The sequence below is a fragment of the Oncorhynchus mykiss genome, chromosome 14 (genome assembly GCF_057628025.1).
Source record: "Oncorhynchus mykiss isolate SJ-2025 chromosome 14, ASM5762802v1, whole genome shotgun sequence".
In the NCBI taxonomy this organism is placed as follows: domain Eukaryota; kingdom Metazoa; phylum Chordata; class Actinopteri; order Salmoniformes; family Salmonidae; genus Oncorhynchus; species Oncorhynchus mykiss.
In genome coordinates this window covers 15,596,009-15,618,603 of record NC_143035.1, presented here as the reverse complement: position 1 = coordinate 15,618,603, position 22,595 = coordinate 15,596,009, and the positions used below count along the sequence as shown (strand labels likewise).

The following is a 22,595-nucleotide window of genomic DNA, read 5'->3' as shown; positions in this document are numbered from 1 at the left end:
TGCGGCGTGGACTTGGTCACAGGCGTCCTCCATGGCCTGAATGAGGGGTACCTGAGCCTGGGGCTGGAGATCGTAAACCTTCCACCGCCATGCAGAGAACAACTCTTCGATAGGGTTTAGAAACAGAGAGTATGGTGGAAGGTATAGTACTGTCAACTGTGGATGGTGTTGAAACCAGTTCTGGACCAAAGCAGAGCGGTGGAATGACACATTGTCCCAGATGACCGTGTATTGCATCTGGTGCATTTCATTACCTGCTGTGACGATGTGGTGCAATCGGTCCAAAAATTTGAGAATGTGAGGTGTTGTAAGGGCCCATTTTGGCATAACGGAGGACGACCCCATGCTGTGAAATGGCAGCGCAAAGGGTGATGTTACCCCCACGTTGCCCTGGGACATTGATTATAGCCCCGTGGCTAATGATATTTCTGCCTCTCCTTCTTGCTTTTGTGAGGTTGAACCCTGCCTCATCATTATATATGAATTCATGCAGGATTTCCTCAGCATCCATCTGCAAAACTCCCTGAAATACAGTGAAAGACAAGATTGTGTTAGTTCAGGATAGGTCTAGTATACAGTCAATGTAAAATAGTCATGTGTGCAGTATGCAACATCACAGTGCTAAAGTGAACAATACAAACCTCCACATACTCATGCCGCAGCCGTTTGACCCTCTCTGAATTCCGCTCAAAAGGCACTCGATAAAGTTGTTTCATTTGAACCTGATGTCTTTTCAGGATGCGTGCCAGTGTTGACTGAGAGACCTGATGGACATTATTGAAAATGGCATGGTCACCGATAATGTTGGCTTGTAGTTCTCTGAGCCTGATAGCATTATTGGCAAAAACCATGTTTATTATCTCTCTCTCTTGTTCTTGCGTGAATATGGGCCCCCTTCCTCCTTGTCATTTCCGACCCTCAATCCTATGAGGAGAATAATACATGTAACTTACGGTACAATGTCACAGGAAGGGGTATCACAAGTGCTGATATGGTGCAGACAATAAGCAGCTGATTACTGTAACTGTAGACAGATATTTTACCTGTTTTCCTGTCGAAAAGTCCTTATGACAGATGCCACTGTATATCTGCTAAGATTTGGCTGAACCCTCAGTCCAGCCTCCCTCAGCGTCAATCCGTTGTTCAACACATGGTCCACTAGTGTTGCACGAATGTCATTTGATAAGTTTGGTCCTCTTCTTTGTGAACGTTCTCCTGCTTCAGGTCTTCCTCGACCTCTGGCTCGGCCTCTTCCTCTGCCTCCTTCTCCTCCTCTGTGTACTCCTCCTCTCACCCTCACTCTTCTTCTGACTCCTTCCATTTTGGTTGAAGGCAGGTGAACCTACCTGCTGCATTTTTATAGTGCTTAAACCTGATTGGTGTGTCTACAATTTAACAATCATGTGTTTGTGCACCTGATGGCTGTGTTTAACAGATTGGCTCATAGGTGTGGTAATTTGACAGTCAGTGCTTTGGAATTGCAAGGAAGTGACATCATGATATACTTCTGTGTCTGATGTATACAAGTGTGTTTAGTGTTTTGCAAATCACTGTGTGTAATGTTTTGCAAATAGTGTGAAGCTGACAATGTGCTCACAGTTGTGCAAATCTAGCCTTGTGTTTTGCTCCTTGAGTGTAAGGTTTTGCTAATTGTGGGAAAAGTTACATTTTAGTGTGTAAGCAATCGTAAAAAACTGTAATACAGCAAAGTATTTGTTGTGTCAGTTCCATGAAATATCCAAACAAGTACCGTATACCTAATCTCCCAAAGGTTTGATTTAACATGATGCTTCAGGAAAGCTCTGAGCTAATCTGTGCAGCCGTACATGGGTTATTAGTCGGCGTTCATCTGAGAAAAGATTTATTTGGTGTGTGTCGTTTCTCTCCTTGACCCCGGACACTGTCCAAACACTTACAACGACCTGTGTGTGTGTGTGTGTGTGTGTGTGTGTGTGTGTGTGTGTGTGTGTGTGTGTGTGTGTGTGTGTGTGTGTGTGTGTGTGTGCCTGCATGTGTGTGTAGGTGTGTATTTGCGTGGGGTCAACTATGTGTTGAAAGAAGAGTCCCTATGTGTGTGAGTCCTTTGGATTGCACATGAGTAAGTAGGCAGGTATGCTTTCAAAGTCCAGTAGTCTGTGATCCACATAGACCACCACACAGCCACTAATCCCGTTGATCACAGCCAAGACAAACACATTAGGCTCACAACATCAACACCCCAGCGAAGAGCCCCATGGACAAATCATCACAATGGACCCAGGAGGATATGCCGGTGTTATGCCTTCAACAGGTTAGAACATCTGTTTGATAGAGGATCCTAATTGCGTTCCAAGTCAATGGTCACACTGTCTTTGAGGTAAATGTTAATCATGTCTTAGTTGTTAGAATGGGTTGGGTCCCTAAGGGATCATGCTTAGGGAACTATACGCTACTCGGATGGATCAAGAACTTAACGATGTTCCTGACATCAGGGATACGGGTAAATGATAGGACCTAAACCGTTCTCTCCTTCCCTTACCGATTTTTACACCCAAACATTAGTATATCACTTGAATTGCAAGAGTAAACTATTTGTAGAGAGCAGGCACCATTGTTAATCATGTGTTTGTTCTAGAGACAATAAGGTTAATGAGAGTTCCATTTAAACACAATACTATCTCTAAATCTGTATGGAGTGACACAACAAGCGAACAAACCTCAGTGCTCCCTACAGGAACCCACTGTTGGCCTATAGCACTTGAAAGGCTATCCCATGCACAATGGGACTGGACCAGAGGCCTCGGGCCCCACGGCCGCTGGCTCCTAGCAAAAGCCTGTGAGCTCCCTGCTGTTCTAAGCAACATGCTGAACAGTAGGGGGTCGCTCTCTGTTTGTTTAAAACTCACAGGAGTCCCATTAAAGCCCTGATTCCCCTCATTTAGGACTTCCACGGGACACAAAGGACAGCCCTGGGAAGCGGCACATTGCAAGGGACACCAATTATCAGGGCGAGGACACAGGCCAGCTTGTTCGTGCTCAGGGACATGTCAAGTCGTTGGACGACCCCCTTCGTCAAACCCATTGACCACAGCGCACAGAGAGGCATCTTAATTGGTGTTGGGTAAACAGATTTTGTCAGGAAGTAGCAAAGGAAGCTAAGTAGCTGAATGTTCACATTGTCCAACCCCTGACCTGGGCTTCGGGGCCATTCTGAGACATCATTATGCTCCATTACTTTGATTAATTGTCTCTGACTCCCCTTTACGGTAGCTGGAAATCCAGGACAGCAATTAAAAGCAATATTCTGGCAATAACCACCGGAGTAAATAAAAAGTGAGCCCTTTTCTCTGTGTACAATGATATGATAGTGGCGAGGGGCACTGAACCCCCCCCCCCCCCCCCCTCCCCACTGCACTCCCAAACCTGTCCCTCTCCACGGTCACCCCACTACCCTACCCGGCCTCCCCCTCATGGGTCTTTCATTCCATTTAAAAAGGGGATTTTGTTAGTGAATCACTTGACATCATTAGTTTTGGAGAGCGGCCACAATGACAGAGTGTTGTCTTGGCTTATTAAAACATATGTCAGATCAGCAGTGGAGGACCAGAGTTTCGACCTCAGGTGAAAGGTCTGGGAAGTTGTTGTTTTTTGTCACTTACTTCTGTTCCCTCTGTCTGGGCCTTTCCTCTGTCTGGGCTTGAGAGGTATCCATCTTCTCCAGGCAGAACCCAGTCCCATGGTCCATTATTACAGGGACTGACCAACCACAATAGGCCACTGTTGTCCCACAAGGCCTGAAGTGCAGAGTGTGAAGTTCAGTGACCAATGATGGGCTTTTATGCCAGGTGACAGTGCGGAAATTAGCAGGATGATATTGACTTGATCTCATCTGCTTCACACACTTTATTAATGTGATAATGCCAATGTGCCAGATGGGCACTGGATCTCATACTGTGGAGGGTCCCTGGTCCGCTTCCTATGTTGGGAAGACAGGGACGGAACCCACTTTGTTGCATAACATTTTTGATTTCTCACTGGCACCCCACTTGCCACTATTGTTGTCTTTGGAAAGACAAAGCCTTTCAGATTTATGATGATGAGTATAACATTTAAATGATCTATATTTCCTCATTAAAAAGCATAGCACCAACGACTGTAAACGATCTAGCTATACCTGCTCAACGAAAACAGCTAGATATTTTTATGCTACTACCTTAAAACAAGAAAGTTGATTATCTGATATATAACGTTATGCCGATCAGGCGAGGCATTTATAGGCAGGGTGGTCTCTAAGTGGATTAGCAAACAACCATACGGCCACCCCTCATCCATCCAAAATGTTGGAGGGGCCGCACATTTAAATAACCTCCAATTAATGACCTTGTTTCATTGTTTACTCAGTAATCACAGCTGAATAAACTCAAACATCAATTAAAAATTCAAATGGATGAAGAAAGGGACAAAAATAGAGAGAGAATGTGAGAAAAGAGGAGAGAAAGACTGGTCTTTAGGTAATAACGTACTAATGACCTGGTTGTTTTTAACAATTGTTCATATTTTTGTTACATTTGTTGTTTGTGCACAGGTTGTTTGTTTGGCCATGTTTGGAGTTATGCATCCTAATGAGTAATATATTTATTTTTAGCACAAAACATAGGGATATAAGAAATTCTAACTCACTATATGGAGTGAGATCAAATGAGCTTCAACAAATAAAAATACTGAGAAAGAAATGAGACACAAGAGCACCAGTAGAAGTACTTCAGAAATGTTGCCTCAAGTCCTTAAATATATCCAGTTAGTCATGCTCCTGTGACCCTCGCTCAAAATCCCAGTTCACTTGCTCTAGTAGTGTATAGATGATCCCATGGCCAAAAAGAATTTCTCCTTTGAAGAGGCTCAGATTTGGCCTTGAAAGAGTCAAGGGGCTTTTGCCCATTGGTGGGAAAATGCTGATTAATTGTGTCATAGCCCTGTGAGAAAGTACGCCCAGCGCAAAGCACTAATTATGGGCCCTGCACTGACCAAGAAAAAAAGGGGCAAAACTCCCAACAAAGGCTCATCTCATATCTCAAGACAATGAGGGAGCAAGAGAATAGGAGAAAGAGGAAGTTAATGAGGTGTGTCACCTGGCAGCTGCTGATGGTGGGAGAGGAAGAAGGGGGAGTATTGGGGGGGTATTCAGGACTATGGAAGTCCTTCTGGAGGTCCCTTTTTTCCTCAGCGAGGGGTACCCAGCAGGTTGTGTGTGCCAAGGATGTGAAGAGATATGCATGAAGGGACACAATCTGGAGAGCACCTAAAAAAGAATCAAAATACCAAGTAAAAAAAATCCCTGTAAGTAACAAAATATTTAAGATCAATAGGCAATCAGACATATAGGTCGGTATTTTATCAAAATAAAAAAACATGTCATCTATTAAATTAACAATATTGTACATGTACTGTATAACATCTGTCGTCAAACTACTATAAATAGAATAATATTTTTCTAACTAACCACTTAGTATGGGTCAACGGCTAAAGCAACAGTGCTTCATACCCATCCAAACATCTATTATTAAAAGAAAACTGAGACGGTTTTCAGCAAAATAATTGTATAAAAGCAGATTTATAATCCTGTAAAAACACTGCTCAGCTGTAGGTCCAAAGACAAACAATAAAAACATTGAGAATCACAAAATGTTCCCCTTGTGGAATGTTTAGTCATAATAGAAGACCAGGTAAGTACGGTCTAATATTTAGCTAGAGTAAGAAAGACTGCAGTACGGTGTCTCAGTGGTAAATTACGTGACATAGATCTACAGTAAAAGGCTATAGTAGAGCCTGGCGACCATTTTGGTTTTGTCTTTGTTTTTCCCTAACCTGAGGGTAAGTTAAGTAGTATTTGAGAGACAACGGTTGTTCTATGTCTCAAATAGTGTGTTGACAGGGCTTCTTATTAAGTTTGTGCTTGTTGTGCTTAAATTCTGAGGAAGACTTTGGTTGTTCCAATGACATTTGTTTGACTTATGTGCCACCAGAAATAGAGCACATTTTCTCTAGACAGTGACAGAGGCCATTGTAATGCCTTTCTTAATATGTTTTTATATGTTGATGGATGATGTTATGAGAAACATTGAGTTCATAAATAATTTATTTGACATTTTTTCACTAGGTAAAACAAAATCTGACAATATAACTATTTTGCCCCTACTGCATTTAAAGTTTCAGCACCCCTGCAGAAAAGACTTGGAACGAGGATTTCATGTTTCATTTCAAAGTTATTGGTTCAGTTCCAAGTCTATCCTCCAGTGATCAAAGGTTAACTCAAAGAAAGGCTTGGCAGGAGGTTTATGCAAAATGTCTTTGGTTCATTCCAAAAGGTTCTATACATTTGTTACCATTGGTGCTCGTTTAGAGCTCGTTTTGCCCCATAACCTCTATTTCTTTGGATGACATCTCTTCTTTCTCTTCCATAATATACTGAACAAAAATATAAACACAACAAGTGTTGATCCCGTGTTTCATTAGCTGAAATAAAAGATTCCAGAAATGTTCCTTACGCAAAAAAACCAACATATTTCTCTCCTATTTTGTGCACAAATGTGTTTATATCTCTGTTGGTGAGCATTTCTGCTTTGCCAAGATAATCCATCCACCAGACAGATGTGGAATATCAAGAAGCTGATTACACAGCATGCTCATTACACAGGTGCACCTTGTGCAGGCCACTCGAAAATGTGCAGTTTTGTCACACAACACAACGCCACAGAGTTTTGAGGGAGTGTGCAATTGGCATGCTGACTGCAGGAATGTCCACCAGGACTATTGTCAGAGAATTTAATGTTCATTTCTCTACAATAAGCCGCCTCTGTCATTTTAGAGAATTTGTCAATACGTCCAACTGGCCTCACAACCGCAGACAACGTGTAACCCGCCAGCCCAGGACATCCACATCCGGTTTCTTCACCTGCGGAATCATCTGAGACCAGTCACCTGGACAGCTGATGAAACTGTGGGTTTGCACAACCGAAGAATTTCTGCACAAACTGTCCGAAACCATCTCAGGGAAGCTCATCTGCGTGCCCATCGTCCTCACCGGGGTCTTGACCTGACTGCAGTTCGGAGTCGTAACCGACTTCAGTGGGCAAATGCTCACCTTGGATGACCACCACTGGAGAAGTGTGCTCTTCACAGATGAATCCCAGTTTCAACTGTACCAGGCAGATGGCAGGCAGCGTGTATTGCGTCGTGTGGGCGAGTGGTTTGCTGATTTCAACATTGTGAGCATAGTGCCCCATGGTGGCGGTGGGGTTATGGTATGGGCAGGCATAAGCTACGGACAAAGAACACAAATGCATTTTATCGATGGCAATTTGAATGCATAGAGATACCGTGACGAGATCCTGAGGCCCCTTGTCCTGCCATTCATGCACTGCCATCACCTCATGTTTCAGCATGATAATGCACGACTCCATGTCGCAAGGATTTGTGCACAATTCCTGTAAACTGAAAATACTCCAGTTCTTCCTTGGCCTGCCTACTCACCAGACATGTCACCCATTGAGCTTGTTTGGGATGCTCTGTTCCAGTTTCCACTAATATCCAGCAATTTCGCACAGCCATTGAAGAAGAGTGGGACAACATTCCACAGGCCACAATCGCCAGCCTGATCAACTCTATGTGAAGGAGATATGTTGCGCTGCATGAGGTAAATGGTGGTCACACCAGATACGGACTGGTTTTCTGATCCACGCCACTCCATTTTTTTAAAGGTATCTGTGAACAACAGATGCATATCTGTATTCCCAGTCATGTGAAATCCATAGATTAGGGCCTAATGAATGTGTTTATATTGACTGATTTCCTTATAACTGTAACTGTATGAACTGTAACTCAGTAACATCTTTGAAATTGTTGCATTTATATTTTTGTTCAGTGTAGATTGTTGAGGGACATTATTAATATGCATATCATTATTTTATTATTACTACCCTGTAGGTCATTTGCACAGGCACAATATTTGTATTTTGATATGCTAAATTGACAAATCACCAGCCCTGGTCATGAACCTGTTAAGGGATTCCGTATGGTACGAGTACCATACATGAAATAAAAGGTGCTATGAGACACCGCAAAGCATGACTGAGCATCCCTAAAAAACATACACGTGTGAATTGAATACTAGTTTCTTTGAGTTCTGGTTTGGAGAATCTTCATGTCACATACAAAACAGTACTGTTAAAAGCAGACAGAGTCTGAAACATGTATCAGACATCTAAATCCAATGAAGGAATAGAGTCTTCATCTGGTGTAGCTAGGTGGCTAGCCTACTGGGTGTCTGATAACATCAGTAGGAACTTAAACAAAATACCTTTTTTGTTCAAAACTGCCATTTTTCAGTCTGACGGTTACTGTAAACACCATTCCAGCGCACAACATTATAAGACATGCTTTTCCACATTCCTTCATCCTGTTTTTAAGGAGGAAAAATGTCTCAAACCTTTGTGCCAAAAAGAGGCTTGCAACATTTTGTATTATCATTTGTATTAAAGTAACACAATGTTCAGTCATAGTATTTCTAATAAAAGACCCGTGTGGAACTACAGAATAGCAGAATGCTCACAGCAGAGAGCTCGCTGCTATTCTCTCAACATTCCTTGTCTTTCAACTGTTATGGACTTATGGCAAAATGTCCTCTTTCTCGATTTAGTTGTGCCAGTAAGGAGCCCATTGGTGCACTGGCTACACCAAAATGCTAAAATATCTCTCCATATTTCCACAATTTCAATGATACCAAACTCCCTTTATCCTGGTTTTCAGCCTTGACTTTGATGTCCACATAACATTCCAAGCAATTTATCTCAGATTTTATAAGTTTAGGACATCCCAGTTATGATTGCAATTTGCGTAATGTGAAAGGTTATGCGGGCACTGTCTGCCAACCCACATCTTAACTCAGATGTTAGATTAACAAAAATCTATATTTGTATCATGTGGACCAACAAAAAAACAATAATAATACTTTTGTTCCTTGTAGATAAAATTGCCTTAAAGTCAGTACATGCAGAATTCCTAAAACATCCATTCTATCCAAATATTAAAGAGGTGATGAGAGGTAACTACTAACACCTAAGATCTGTTGGAGAACGTCTTAGCATGGACCAGCTAATGTACCGTCAAAGTTCACGGTTAGGTTATAGTAAACTTGTCAGCCATTAAAACACATTTCCAATCCTTAGATTAGTTCTTCCAATGATCCCGCAATGCAACCTTTCTCAACATAGAAATCTGCTGCTGTTACAAGAAGCCTTCACACTTTAAGGTTTGTATATGAAAATGCATACCTTGGCAGTATGCAGAGAAGGGAATGTACTCAATGTCTGACCAATTGATAGCTACAACATTAGTCTAAAGTTCTATGGGAAAGTAGTTACCAGTGAATTTATATAACCCCCAATGTCTAGGAGAGAAAAGGCACATGTACAGTATTTGCCCCACAACTATAAACACATAGAATACCTTTTTTAAATATAGTCCTCATTTTATTAACAGAGGCCAAATAAATTCATCACATTGTATTTACAAAGAAAGGCAATAAATATCTTATAATAGTCATAAAATTATTTTTGCATACATTTTAAAAATTCATAAATGTGTCATGTTGTTAGTAGCATCTCATACAAAACCTGTCAGGTGGTAGACAAATATATAGGCTACTACAGCTGTACCCAGGAATAGAGGCTGAACTTTGTCGTCACTGGTAAAATGGTCAACATTGTTCTGTAGGGATCACAACTCCTCTGGTTGCCAGGTCTAGTGATGGCCGCAACCTGTTCCCCGAATCCAAAATAAGCACATTTCTCGTTATATGGTTTTCAGGGTTTAAGAGTTAGGTCTTACAATACGGAGATAGTGGGTGGGTAGGATGAATATATATACCTTTCCTAGTACGCATTACAACAATTCAGTGCTCTCGACAATATAACTGGCTTGATTGAACACAATGTTAGAGATGAAGAGTTTTTGGGATGTCTCTTTGAACATGGGTGCTTGGGTGCACCATGAACAACCAGTGATACAATCCACCTTTTGGTTGTAGGCCTATGAAAAGCAGGGTAAATTGGTGGATACAGATGGTAATAATACCAGATAGCTTGCTCTGTGTCAAAATATATGTATATAAGATAACCTCATATACTTGTACGGCAATGTTTGAGAAGCTGTCCAGTATTCATTAGTCTTTTTCAACCATTCTACCACACTAAGTAAAGTAAGGCAAAAGGTAGGATATTACATTTCCCATTTTAACAGCGTCAGTGTTTCTGTCTCAGTTAACTTCTGAGCCACATCAACTCAGGTTAAACAAAACTACAACCCCGTCTGTCTGTCTGATGTCTGGCTAGTCAAAGCATGTTGTGTTCAGCTGAATCATAGGTTGCACACCAACATGTCAAAGAAATCACACAGTGCACAACGTGTTCAGCGCATTCCATCCAGAGTAGGCCACGAGTCAGAAGGTATCAACAGAGGGGGAGTTGAGGGAGAGAGAGGGGGCACTGTCAGATGTTGCACTCAAAGCTACGCAGTTATCTAGGTAAACTGTTTCACCTGCCATTGTCGCCTCTCTCCATTTCGTCTCCATGGCGTCCCGATTCCAGTGGAAAATATGGGATCCATGTTGTCTGGGGTAACACAAACAAAACTGACAGGTATTCCAATAAAATCTAGTGGATGATTTTTATAACATTTATAAACTCATGCTGTCAGAAGGATGCCTTCAGTTTGCAATTCAAAGGAGCAGAAGATGGTGGCAAAAAGGGTCCTTTGTCGTCCTTAGTTTATCCAGTATAAATAAAATAACAGACACGTTATAACAATTACCCAGAAACATCCAACAGTTGGGAGATGTTCAATGTTCCTGAAATATAAAAATAAAACCTCTGATTTTTTTTTCTTTTTTGTCGTCGTTCTTTTTACATAAGTCTTTAAGGGGTTTTAAGGCAGCAAGCTTTACATGGCCTTTGAAACAACAGTGCGTGTGTTGTCCATTGGACAATCAGTTTGTTTTGGGGTTGTGTTTTAGGCGACGTGCCCTTCGTGTCCGCTTAGTTACTGTAGTGAAACGAAACTCTTCCAGTGGGTCCACCTTACCCTTTGGGTGGCGTTTCATGAAATGCACTTCCTGTTGTGTTTGTGTGGTCCGCGATCCTTTTTTGGGCCTCCCCTTCCTGTTGAAGCCCAGGTACCAGCCTTTGTACTTGGCTGACACGAGAGCTGTGTAGTTGTTCTCCAAGAATTCTTCCACGAAGACGCACTCCTGGTTCCTTCCATTGAGCTGCAAAGAAAACAACATGTTAAGACACTTAGCACCTGGTTTCTAACACTCTGAAACAATGACTTCCGCCTTCCACGGCGGCAAAACATCAAGTGAAATCTACTTTACCTACTGCCAAAGAACATTGCTGTATGTCATAGAAGCCAGAAACAGATGGAACTACTACAGTTGCATTTGTGGTATAGCTCTTTTAAGGACATAGAAACGTTACTAGACATTTCACACCTTGAATTTGTAAGTTTAAGCTATGTGAGTGTTTAAAAAGAATAATACTTGTTTTGTGATGTACACTCCCCTATGTATGTAATTAGACAGCGAAGCAAGACTCAATCAGATCAAGCATTAACCGGCGTTAACCGACACCCCGCATAGCTGTTTTGGCTGTGTCTGAGGTGTAACTGTGTTGGAGCTGTCAAATCTGGGAGCAGCTGCTCTTGATCATCGTCATGGAGCCACACCAGTCCCACATGTTAGAAGTTCAGAACGAGAAAGTGTAGGCTATATAGAAATAATGACGCTCAAATTGAAAATCATTCGCCAAAATAATTAGGATTTCCATCAGCTTAATGGAGGTGTAGATTACATGTCACAATCCTGTGTTCTAACTTGTAAACAAGGCTGCATGAGATTTCTCTTAAAGAAATACTTCGGGATTTTGGTCAGATGAACTCGTGGATACCATTTTTATGAAATTATAGGTAGTTTCGTGAGCCAATGCTAACTAGCGTTAGCGAAATGACGAAGTCCATAGACTTCCAGCCATTGCTCTAACGCTAGTTAGCATTGGCTTGCGAAACTACCTCTAACTTCCTTCACATTGGACACAGAGACATAAAAATGGTATCCACAAGTTCATCTGACTCTGGGGAAGAAAAGGGCCTCATTTCCAAAATCATGACGTATCCCTTTAATGCAACTCCGTGCAGCCAATGGCAATGTCCGCTTAAGGTATAATGCCAGGAGCCACTTGTGGATTTGGGAGTCCTAAAGCAGTTCGACCTCCGACACCGCCAAAACCACCACGATGCAGATGTTGGATAAAGCGGATCTGATTTAATAGAGCCCTAAAAGTTTTAGGTTTTATATCAGGGTATTTATATACATATCTGATTTACCATTTAGAAATAAAAGCACTTTATATATCTAGACCCACCATTTTAAGATGTCATAAGTATTTTGACAAGATTCACTTATAATGTATTAATGTAGTCAAAAGTTTAGTATTTGGTCCCATATTCAATGACTACATTATGCTTATGACTCTACAAACTTGTTGGATGCATTTGCAGCTTGTTTTGGTTGTGTTTCAGATGATCTTTTACCCAATAGGAACTGAATGGTGAATAATGTTTCATTTTGGAGTCACTTTTACTGTGAATAAGAATAGAGTGTGTTTCTGAACACTTCTACAATAATGTGGATGCTCCCATGATTATGACCATGAATGAATCATGAATAATGATGAGTGAGAAAGTTACAGATGAACAAAGATCATACCACCCCAAAAATGCTAACCTCCTGTTATTGGTAATGGTGAGAGGTTAGTGTGTCTTGAGGGTATGATCTTTATGCCTCTGTCATTCATCATTATTCAGGATTCATTCAGGATGATCCATAATCATGGTAGCATCCACATTAATGTAGAATTTTTCAGAAACATCTTTTGTTCTTATTTACAATAAAATGACTCCAAAATGACACAAAACATTATTCACCATTCAGGTACTATTGGGTAAAATATAATCGGAAACTGAAACAAACTGCAAATGCATCCAACGAGTTTGTAAAGTCACAAGCCTGAAGTAAACATTGTGTGTTAGGAATATGGGACCAAATACTAAACTTGTGACTACTTCGATACACTATAAGTTAATTTGTCCAAATACTTATGAACAAAAACCTTTTCAAACGGGGGGACTCGATGTATAAAGTGATTTAAATTCTAAATGGTAAAACAGAAAATTATGACAATACCCTCAAATAAAAGGTGACATTTAGTAATGTCCCCTCATATAACACATTTGATCTCAAATCCAAAATGCTGTAGTGTCGGACCAAATGTATAATTCTAGCTTCACTGTCCAAACAAATACAGAGGGGAGTGTACATATTTTACATGGCGCCACCTGGTGAACAAGAGGTATAATTGCAATGGCTTTCCTCCTATGTGGGCATTAGACTTCCAAAGCACTGTGATCATTGTGAGGATTGCAGTCTATAATTGACCGATGAAGTGTCAAAAGAAATGCACGGGTTACTTATCAAAGGGTTTTTATTCGGGGGTACACTGAGTGAGCGCTCTCCATTATGGCTTGTATGTTACGCAAGTGAACATACAGGTAACTGCCAAAATAAAGGAAACACCAACATGAAATGTCTTAATAGAGCATTGGGCCACCACAAGCCAGAACAGCTTCAGTACACCTGGGCATAGATTATACAAGTGTCTGGAACTCTACTGGAGGGATGTGACACTATTCTTCCACAATAAATTCCATCATTTGGTGTGTTGTTGATGGTGGTGGACAATGCTGTCTCAGGCGCCGCTCCAGAATCTCCCGTTAGTGTTCAATTGGGTTGAGATCTGGTGACTGACACGGCCATGGTTTACATTATTATCATGCTCATCAAATCATTCAGTGACCACTCGTCCCCTGTGGATTGGGGCATTGTCATCCTTTGGGGGCATAGCCATGGTAACCAAAATAATGACCTGCCCAGCATTTTTATACATGACCCCGAAGCATGATGGGATGTTAATTGCTTAATTAACTCAGGAACCACACCTGCGTGGAAGCACCTGCTTTCGACATTCTTTATATCCCTCATTTACTCAAGTGTTTCCATTATTTGGGCAGTTATCTGTAGATTCTTCATACATTGATGTGTATTATCATGAATGTCTGCGTGTTGCTAAAAAGGGAACTTAAGCACACATAAAACCATGTTTCTATGCTTAGGTATAGTAATGTTCACACTGGGGTGTCTCTTTAGGTGTTCTCTGTTATTATACCTAGAAAACACAAGAGAATAGAAAAGACCCAATTGTATTTCATTGGGTTAGATTTTCCTCGTTCTCTGGCAAGAGAGTGACAACCAAGGATATGCTTACCTTTCCAACTATTTTGCCATTCTTGTTCATACAGATGTAATGCCCACTCTCCTTCCCTTTTATTCGAATATGGCTCCCAAAGGTTTCCGTCTCAACAATAAGAAGAGCTAGATGGCGAAAGAGAAACAAAACATGATCATTATTTTTCAAACATGCATTGAGTTGTTACAGTCCATAAACTGTTTTAACCGATAAAACATTTGTTTGGTAATTTACTATAAACCCCAGAGAGGTAGACACCAATGCAGTATCATCTTCCTGCAGTGATAAAGTTTACACAACAACATATGTGCCAAAACAAAATGGTTACATTTGAAATGATCCATTCTAAACAAGCACACCAGCGGCTTCTTTTGCTCTGTCACAGCCTTAACCCCTGTGGGGTCAGCTTTGTTTCTGTTCGCTCCTCGCGGGCAAGAGATCTGCCAAACATTTTGGAGGGGTTACGCTCCCTCAGGATTAGGTTTCAGGTTCTCTTTAGTCTGTGCTCACTCAATCAAAAAGTTAAAGATGATCCATCTGTTTAACACACTGGTCTATTCAGTGGCACTCAAGGGAACGGAGGCATGAGGGGGGAGCCAGGAGGTGTGGGGAGGGGCATCTCCAAAATTGTCCCTTTAAACAATCTTGGATGGGAAGGGGAGTGGGAAACTCGTCTGAGAACTGACGTGGAGAGAGAGAGAGGGAAGAAGACATCCCCCTCTCTCAACCAGGGAGAAAAGAGGATACAATGACAGTGGTGAGACTTCTCTGAAATCACAGAAGGCCTGGTTTGAGAAATACAATGGAGCTCCTGAGAGGAGTTGGAGAAGCTGGGACAGAGAGCGCCACAAGTCCCCACTTAGCCGTCCCTCTTCCACCCCTTTCATACTACAAAAGTAAAAAGCTAGCTGTACTGTGATAGCCTGGCTTGAAGTGGTTTTAGTGTAGTGTTGCTCACCGTAGCCAAGCTATAGAAGCCCCACAGCATTTTCAGTGCTGGCTCTCAAACGACTGTGCCGAGGGCGGACTTGTGCGAGTGCAACTGGAAACTACAGGTGCAACAACTGCCTTTAAAAAACATTTACCAGCACTGACATGGATTTCTACACATTTTTACAAATACCTATGCATTTAGATATAGATATAAGATGCTATCCTAGCAGGACAAATGGTGACATCAATTATGTGGGATTGCATGTGACACGTTATATATACCACATTTGTTGAAGGCAAGCACTCCTGCCTGAGGAGAATTATAACTCCCTCTTATCCGCGTGTATATGTGGGGTAGCTGACCTTGCTGTAGCTGCGGCTCCATTTCTCAGCCGTGCTTTCTGACCCTCCATTGTGCGGTTACTGTTATGACTGAGTGAGGATTAGTGCAGAGATGAGAGAAGAGTGTCTTCCCAAGCCTCCTGTTAAATCAGTGTCAGGGAGTTCACAGGTGCCAGGTACTGGGGCTGAGGGGGCAGGGTTGGCAAGTCTTCATGGGAAACATTGAATCTGCTTCCACTCAAGCTCTAACAAGCAACGAGAGGAAACCTCGCCTCAGCATATCTGTGACTGAACACAGTCGACACAACAGTGAGGTCGACTCGGGCCGGCAACATTACCGCGGACTGACTGTTTGTTGGCAAATCATACATGTGAGTGCAAACAGGCAAGCACTCCCATACAAACGCACCTAGACCACCGTCCAACTTTGAATAGAATATGTGCCATGCCCACAGTTACTGTAGAAACTGTAGTGAATGTAGAAACTGATAGACCCTCTGTAGACCTGGAAACGACTATGCCAGGCATCACGCACAATTACTTCCCATGACAACAATCACCTGTATTCCCACCTCAGTATGGTCACTGAACAGAACAGTGGAAGGAACACAGCTGAGATTCAATGAATAAAGACAATATATACATCTAGCCACGCTTTATCTGTGGCAGACATGCTTATAGCCTCAAATTCCCATACTATTCATCATCTTAATGGCTTAACCAAGCAATCAGTAAGTAGCAGAGTTAGGGTCAAAGTTCACAAGTTAGAAATGTAACTCCAACTCTGACCAGTAGCGGTCCAAAATAGGTCCAATGAATCCTGGTTCACATGGGATAATTCCCACAGTAAAGACCATTGATGAGGGGAACTGGCTCAAGTGTCTGTAAGTGAAGTGCACAGGAATTCTCCCGTACCGTACTTGCCCCCATCGTCTCCGTTGGCGTTGACCTTCTTGCCCAGGATCTGGACGTGCTTGCCCGTGGTGCGGCTGTACAATTGGTAGATGCGGATCTGCTTCCGGCTCAGGTCGTCCGGGTTCCGCGTGTGGTTCTCGATATAGATCCTAAAATCAGCTGAGCTCTGTTGTGATTCCTGGAGGAGAAAGACATGACACAGGTGTTCATGGAGCAGCTTTTACTCGGTCCTCTGTCATGAAGCTCTGCTTGGATGTTGCTCTGCTTGGATGTTGTAAGCTGATCTAACTGTGCGGCATTGAGAACACATTCAAAGAAGCAGAAGAGAACAAAAGTGCAACATGGTACGTGCTTCATTATTATTGCATGTCTTTGTATTGAGGCGGCTATTTACTATTTGCCTGGGGCCATATTGAGAAACCAGTATTCCATTTCCACAAGCAAGCAAGCCACTAGCAATTATACACCTGAAGCATCCAGACCTGTTACACTATCATCAAAAATATATCTGCCCTAGGGCCCAGTAAGGCCTATAAATCACAGTGGAGACGTGGATGCGATGGCGAGAGGCAGCTCTTACCATAAAACACACTAGGAAGGAGCATCTCGTAACATAAACTCCCCTATTCAAATATTTCACGCCGTTAGAATGAATGCAAAGGTCTGTTCTGCACTTACAAGTTGCCTAAGGGCCTACTTTTTTTTTATTTAAATAGCTGACTTCGACAACACATCCAAATACATGCAGCCTGAGCGCCCTGTCACCCAACCCCATATGTGGATGGGAAGGAAAATGTACACTTTCAAAACCCCTGAAATCTCAATTCACGCCAAGATCCTGTTCCCCAGCTGTATCGTGTGGTAATTACATAGTAATGGCCTTTTATGTAGCTTCTCTCAGGTGGCTAATTATATACACATTACATTCTCCAACTCCTTGTTATTTTAACCTCAGCAAATGAATGACATTTAGTGAATGAGTGGGGAAATATGCTCAGGGTAGAACAAATCTTTAATACAAAAGGGGAAAACAAACCACTGATCTGAATACAAATCCCAGTTGTTCGAAGCCACGTTATGGCTGTTCTCAGTAAAAATTGGTGTCAGCAAACATTAAAGGTACTACATAACACAGTTAGTTTTCGAAGTATATTAATCAAAATATGAAACAATTGTATATCACTTTTTAATATTCAACTAAAATAAAGTAATTTGCCTCAAGAAAACATGCATCTTAATCAATAAGAAAATCTTATTTAAATATCTTTATCAAACTTCCTTTGAATTGAGTCAATGTTTAGAGGGGAGGAACATTAACAGTTATTATGATACACCTCATAAATTCATATAATAGAGCATCCGATAGAGCCTCTACAACACTCAAAGAGCATTCAAAACCAATAGAGCATTCAATAGAGCCTCTACAACACTAAAAGAGCATGTAAAACCAATAGAGCATCTAAACAACACTAAAAGAGCATTCAAAATCAATAGAGCATCCAATAGAGCCTCTACAACACCAAAAGAACATAGACCAATAGAGCATCTAAATAGAGCATCCAAAACGCTCCACAACCTAGAAGGACATCATCATACTACCCCCCCCCCCCCCCCCCCACTCCAAAAGCCAACCACCAAGCCAGCATGAACTAAAACATTTTGGGGGGGGATAACTACTGCTGAGGGATTTGTGCCAAATCTCTCCATCTCTAAACAAACATAAAGGTTTGTTTTGTAGACAGTTGCATTTCACATCGAGGAAAAAAGGCAAGCCTCTGCAGAGGGCTGAGGTTAATGCAATCGACAACATTTTTTATCGAGCCGTCTCCCTTTTCAAAGACGGCCCGAAAATGGATATGGTTGAAACTTCAAAAGTCTGGCACCATCTTCACTGGGAAGCTTAGCCCCCTTGCATCTCAGATACGCTTTATTATCTGCATAACACAGTCTACCTGCCATCAAGGTTGTGCTACATAATTGTATTGGTCTATCTAGAGGGTTTTGTCTTTAGCAAAGCCTCTATGAGACTTCCTTCTGGCCTACATCTTAATTACAGAAGTAATTAGTCATACAAAGCAAGAACTATATCAGAATTTAAACACTAGTATTGTTTTACTATCTAGGACAGGGGCGAAATCAGACAGTAACACTAGCATTGTTTGTCCCAATTCCTTTGGAACAATCAGAGCACAAACCCTCACATTACCCAGTTGTGCCTCGTTTTTTATTGGTGTCTTTGTAAAATGTCCCCTTTTATTATGAAATGGGAATGCCAGGTTTTGTAATCATGATCCCTTGACACATTTATTAAGGAACATCTCTGACAGAGATGTTGTGTCTCTGACAGAGATGTGAAATCCAAGAGGTAAAAGGGGGGATTCTACTCTCTGTCTTCGTCTATTGCTGCCTCATTGGATGGATTGGCCTCTCCATAAATAATTAGGTTGGCATGAGTGTTCTGTTTTTTTGAAATCCAAAGTATTTTTTAAGAAGCTAGATTTCATGACATCTTATCACGTCAATCAGAGGGGAAAGGATTGGGTGAATTGTATGTAATTACTTAGCCCTGTATAAATAGAAGCAATATATATATATTTTTTTCACATATGCTTTAAATTGGAGACAGGGTGAAGAAGGTGAAACAATTCTAGTAGTTCTCTGTAATCCTGGAGAGGTTTGATTGGCATCACCTCGGTATATGATACTGACTAGACTATAAAACTACCCCAACAACAGAGGCATGGAAGCAGGATGTGGGCTAACCACTGCCTCTCACTGTATCCAGCAATATAACATGGTGGTTTCCTAACTACCCTTTATATCTGACATTAATTTAACCCAAATACATAATGTCAAATGTCTAGATGTTTTACATTCATGTTCATATGTCACATATCATGAACAAACAATAACCAATAGCCTACAAGCATGCCCAAAACGGAAATACATGAATTGTTAATATTAAGCTACAGTTAAGAAATTGAATCTAACACCGTGCAGAATGTTACTTTACATAATAATACATCATGTTCATTTTGACTTGAGTATTGCATGAAAGGTAGGCTACAGACAACCAATTTAACAAATCAATCGCATGCGAAAAAGGCGCGCGATTCGTGGAGTTTATATTATTACCGAATAGATCCACGACACTGAAAATGATCAAAATCACAAATGATCCCGATCTAAATGTCTTTAAATTTCTTCAGGCTACATGTCAGTTTTTTCCATGTCTCAACGCTAGTTGCCTGGCTCAATGGTGCGCTGTGCGCTTATCTGATGCACTCGAGGACTCCTCGTTCATTAGAGTAAGGTACGCAGTAGTGTCGTTTCTTCTACATGACAAACCTATTTCCCTACCATACATGTCATGTTTAAACAAGGGTAGAGTTACCATGCTTGTATTTTTATGAAATGAACAATACAACTTTCATTAGGGAATTGTGTTAATCTTATGTATTTAAAGTCATATTAAAAAGTAATAAGACAAAGCTCAGAAAAAGAACCAGCGCGCCTAACCACAGTATTTTCCAGTTTGCAAGTATCCAATTATATGATAACGATTTGTTCATAATAAATCCAGAATGGGTGCCGCAAAATCACACACACACACACACTGTCCAAAAACTGAGCAATCGAATCAACCTACCTGGAGCTGGAAATAGAGGACCAGAAAATGTAAACACCTGGAGAGAGAAGGGGAGGAGGGGGTTACTCACAAGCAATAACATTAAATATAAACACTATAGCCTAAATGGATGACAAGGGTAGTAACTAGCTTTTAGCGACTTCTATTGGTAAGAATGTACGTGTTTTGAGAAACGAAAGGAATAGAAAGATGGAATCCTTACAGGTATATGAACCTCGAAGGCAGAAGATACATCTTGACTTGCTGAAATACACCTGTTTCCACAGTTTTAAAGCCCCGAGAGAAGTAGAGGATAGACCCGCCAGCGTCCACTACGCGAACAATTCCGGAGGTGCCTTTGAATCCCAGTGTAATGATAAACAACTGGAGTGCAACAATGTCACTGAATGCAACATTAGGTGCTTCCTTGTAAAAAAAATGATCCAGGGGAAAAATATAGCCTATTGTTTCCTGTCCCCCTCCAAATCTCCTCGCTCCGCTCTCACGGGCTGTGTAGACAGTGGTATCTTGCTGGGCGCCGAAATATTCAATTTGCAACCATTGCTTAGTATATTTTCCCTTGTTTAAAAATCCATTGCGCGCACCCTCTTTGCTCCCAAAGGTGCTGCTCCAAAGATCAGATGTATTTCAATTCCGTGCGTACCTGGGGATATCTACACTTTGCATGGATCATGTTAATCTTCCGACTCCACATTGGAAAAAGGGCAAAAGGGGACAAGTGCGTAAAATTGAATAGGAAAATGTAAATTTAAAAAAGTTATGGGGTATACCTCACGTTGTGATAAAACGTCAGTGATATCCAGAGAGTATAAATATTACATCTGAATCAAACCCAGCGGAAGACCTTCGTAGCAGGGGCGATGGTGTAATGCCTGTCAGTAGAGGGTCTGCGGCTAAGGATTTGGGCACAGTGAGTTTTTTTTGTTGGTGGGTGGAAACTTGTCAGCGGTGTGCACCTGATAGGGTAATTTTTGAGAGACCATCAGTTTGGAGAATGTTTTCCTCTAGTCATAAATGATGGTGCTTGGGAGGGAGTTGGTAGGCTACAAGGAGGGACTCACAAATTGATGACTTGTTTTCAACCCTTTAGAAAGTTCTGTATATCCATTTCATTTGGAGCAATTCGATAAGGGATATTTCCTTAAATGCAAGTTTAGGCCTATTTCAAGTTCACAAAAAATGGCCTGGGCTACTTTACATTTTAGTCATTTAGCAGACGCTCTTATCCAGCGCGATTTAGGTGCCTTGCTCATGGGCACATCGAGAGATTTTTCACCTAGTCGGTTCAGTGATTCGAACCAGCGACCTTTTGATTACTGGCCCAATTCAATCGCTAGCCTACCTGTCACCCCTACTTGGGAGAATAGACCTACTGGATTTAAAAAATATACAAAATTAATCACATTTTTTATGATTCATAAATCCGTTTTTCCCCCGATATTATTTTCCAATATTATTAATGGCGTAACCATCACTAATTAGTTAATTATATTGATTGATATTAAATATATATCTGCCGATGTTTTGTTGTATTACCTTTGTCTAGAGATGAGAAAGAGTGTTTGAGGCGTATTTTCAGAACACAATTACACTTTTCGGCTTCCCTTGTTTTGTGGTTATATTGGAGGCCACGTCGTTTGTGGATTGGGTTTAGCTCTCCCAGACAGCATTGAAATGCAGGTTGTTGTGGAACTCGATTTTTCAATAATGTGCTATAACTTATCCTGCATTTAAATGAAAGAGAGGTGTGAATGTGTTTACGAGGCCCTCTGAACTCGCAGTGGAATGACCCCACATCCCTCCCGCCACTTAGGACCATTGTGTGATTCTCATTTATTGTCCTATTACAACGGGAACTACAGCATTCCATCCTCATTGCGTTTAAAATTTCCCCATAGAGTTAGGGCTATCAATTGAAACTATAGTGGATTGCACTTTGAATAGCTGGTAAGAACAAGGGTGACTGTGTGAATCAGTATAATTCCAAAATAGGCTATTACAACAAATAGTATGCAATTCTGTACCTATGTACAATGCATGTGTACTATCAGATTTCAAACTCCAGTAATAAACGATATCCTCCAATGACGGAATTCAAAAACCCCTAATTGCACAAAATATAATAATTTATTATAGGAACCATTAAATAAACACACAATGTGTGCACATCTGATGATTTGATTGACCTGGGGCATCCATTTGGTGTACATCCAAAGTTATAATCAACAAAAGACTATGTTTGAAGCGTTGGCTGGCAGTCCAAAATGAAGCTGGTTGAAAAGTGACTAAAACCACAGGCATAATAAACAATAATTACGAAACTCCACAAAGGAGCCAGCATTGAGTAGTCACTCGTCACCTTT

The 22,595-nt window shown here is 41.3% G+C and overlaps 1 protein-coding gene across 1 annotated transcript; it reads right to left on the bottom strand.

The window, feature by feature from the left end:
• Positions 1-9,484: 9,484 nt before the first annotated feature.
• fgf24 (fibroblast growth factor 24) lies at positions 9,485-21,127 on the bottom strand. Its single transcript, XM_021561344.3, has 5 exons — positions 20,435-21,127; positions 20,233-20,269; positions 16,584-16,761; positions 14,412-14,518; positions 9,485-11,299 (listed from the first exon to the last, which is right to left on the bottom strand). The coding sequence occupies exons 1-5, from the start codon at positions 20,464-20,466 to the stop codon at positions 11,021-11,023; spliced, it is 633 nt and encodes a 210-aa protein (XP_021417019.1). The 5' UTR covers positions 20,467-21,127; the 3' UTR covers positions 9,485-11,020.
• Between the last annotated feature and the right edge of the window lie 1,468 nt (positions 21,128-22,595).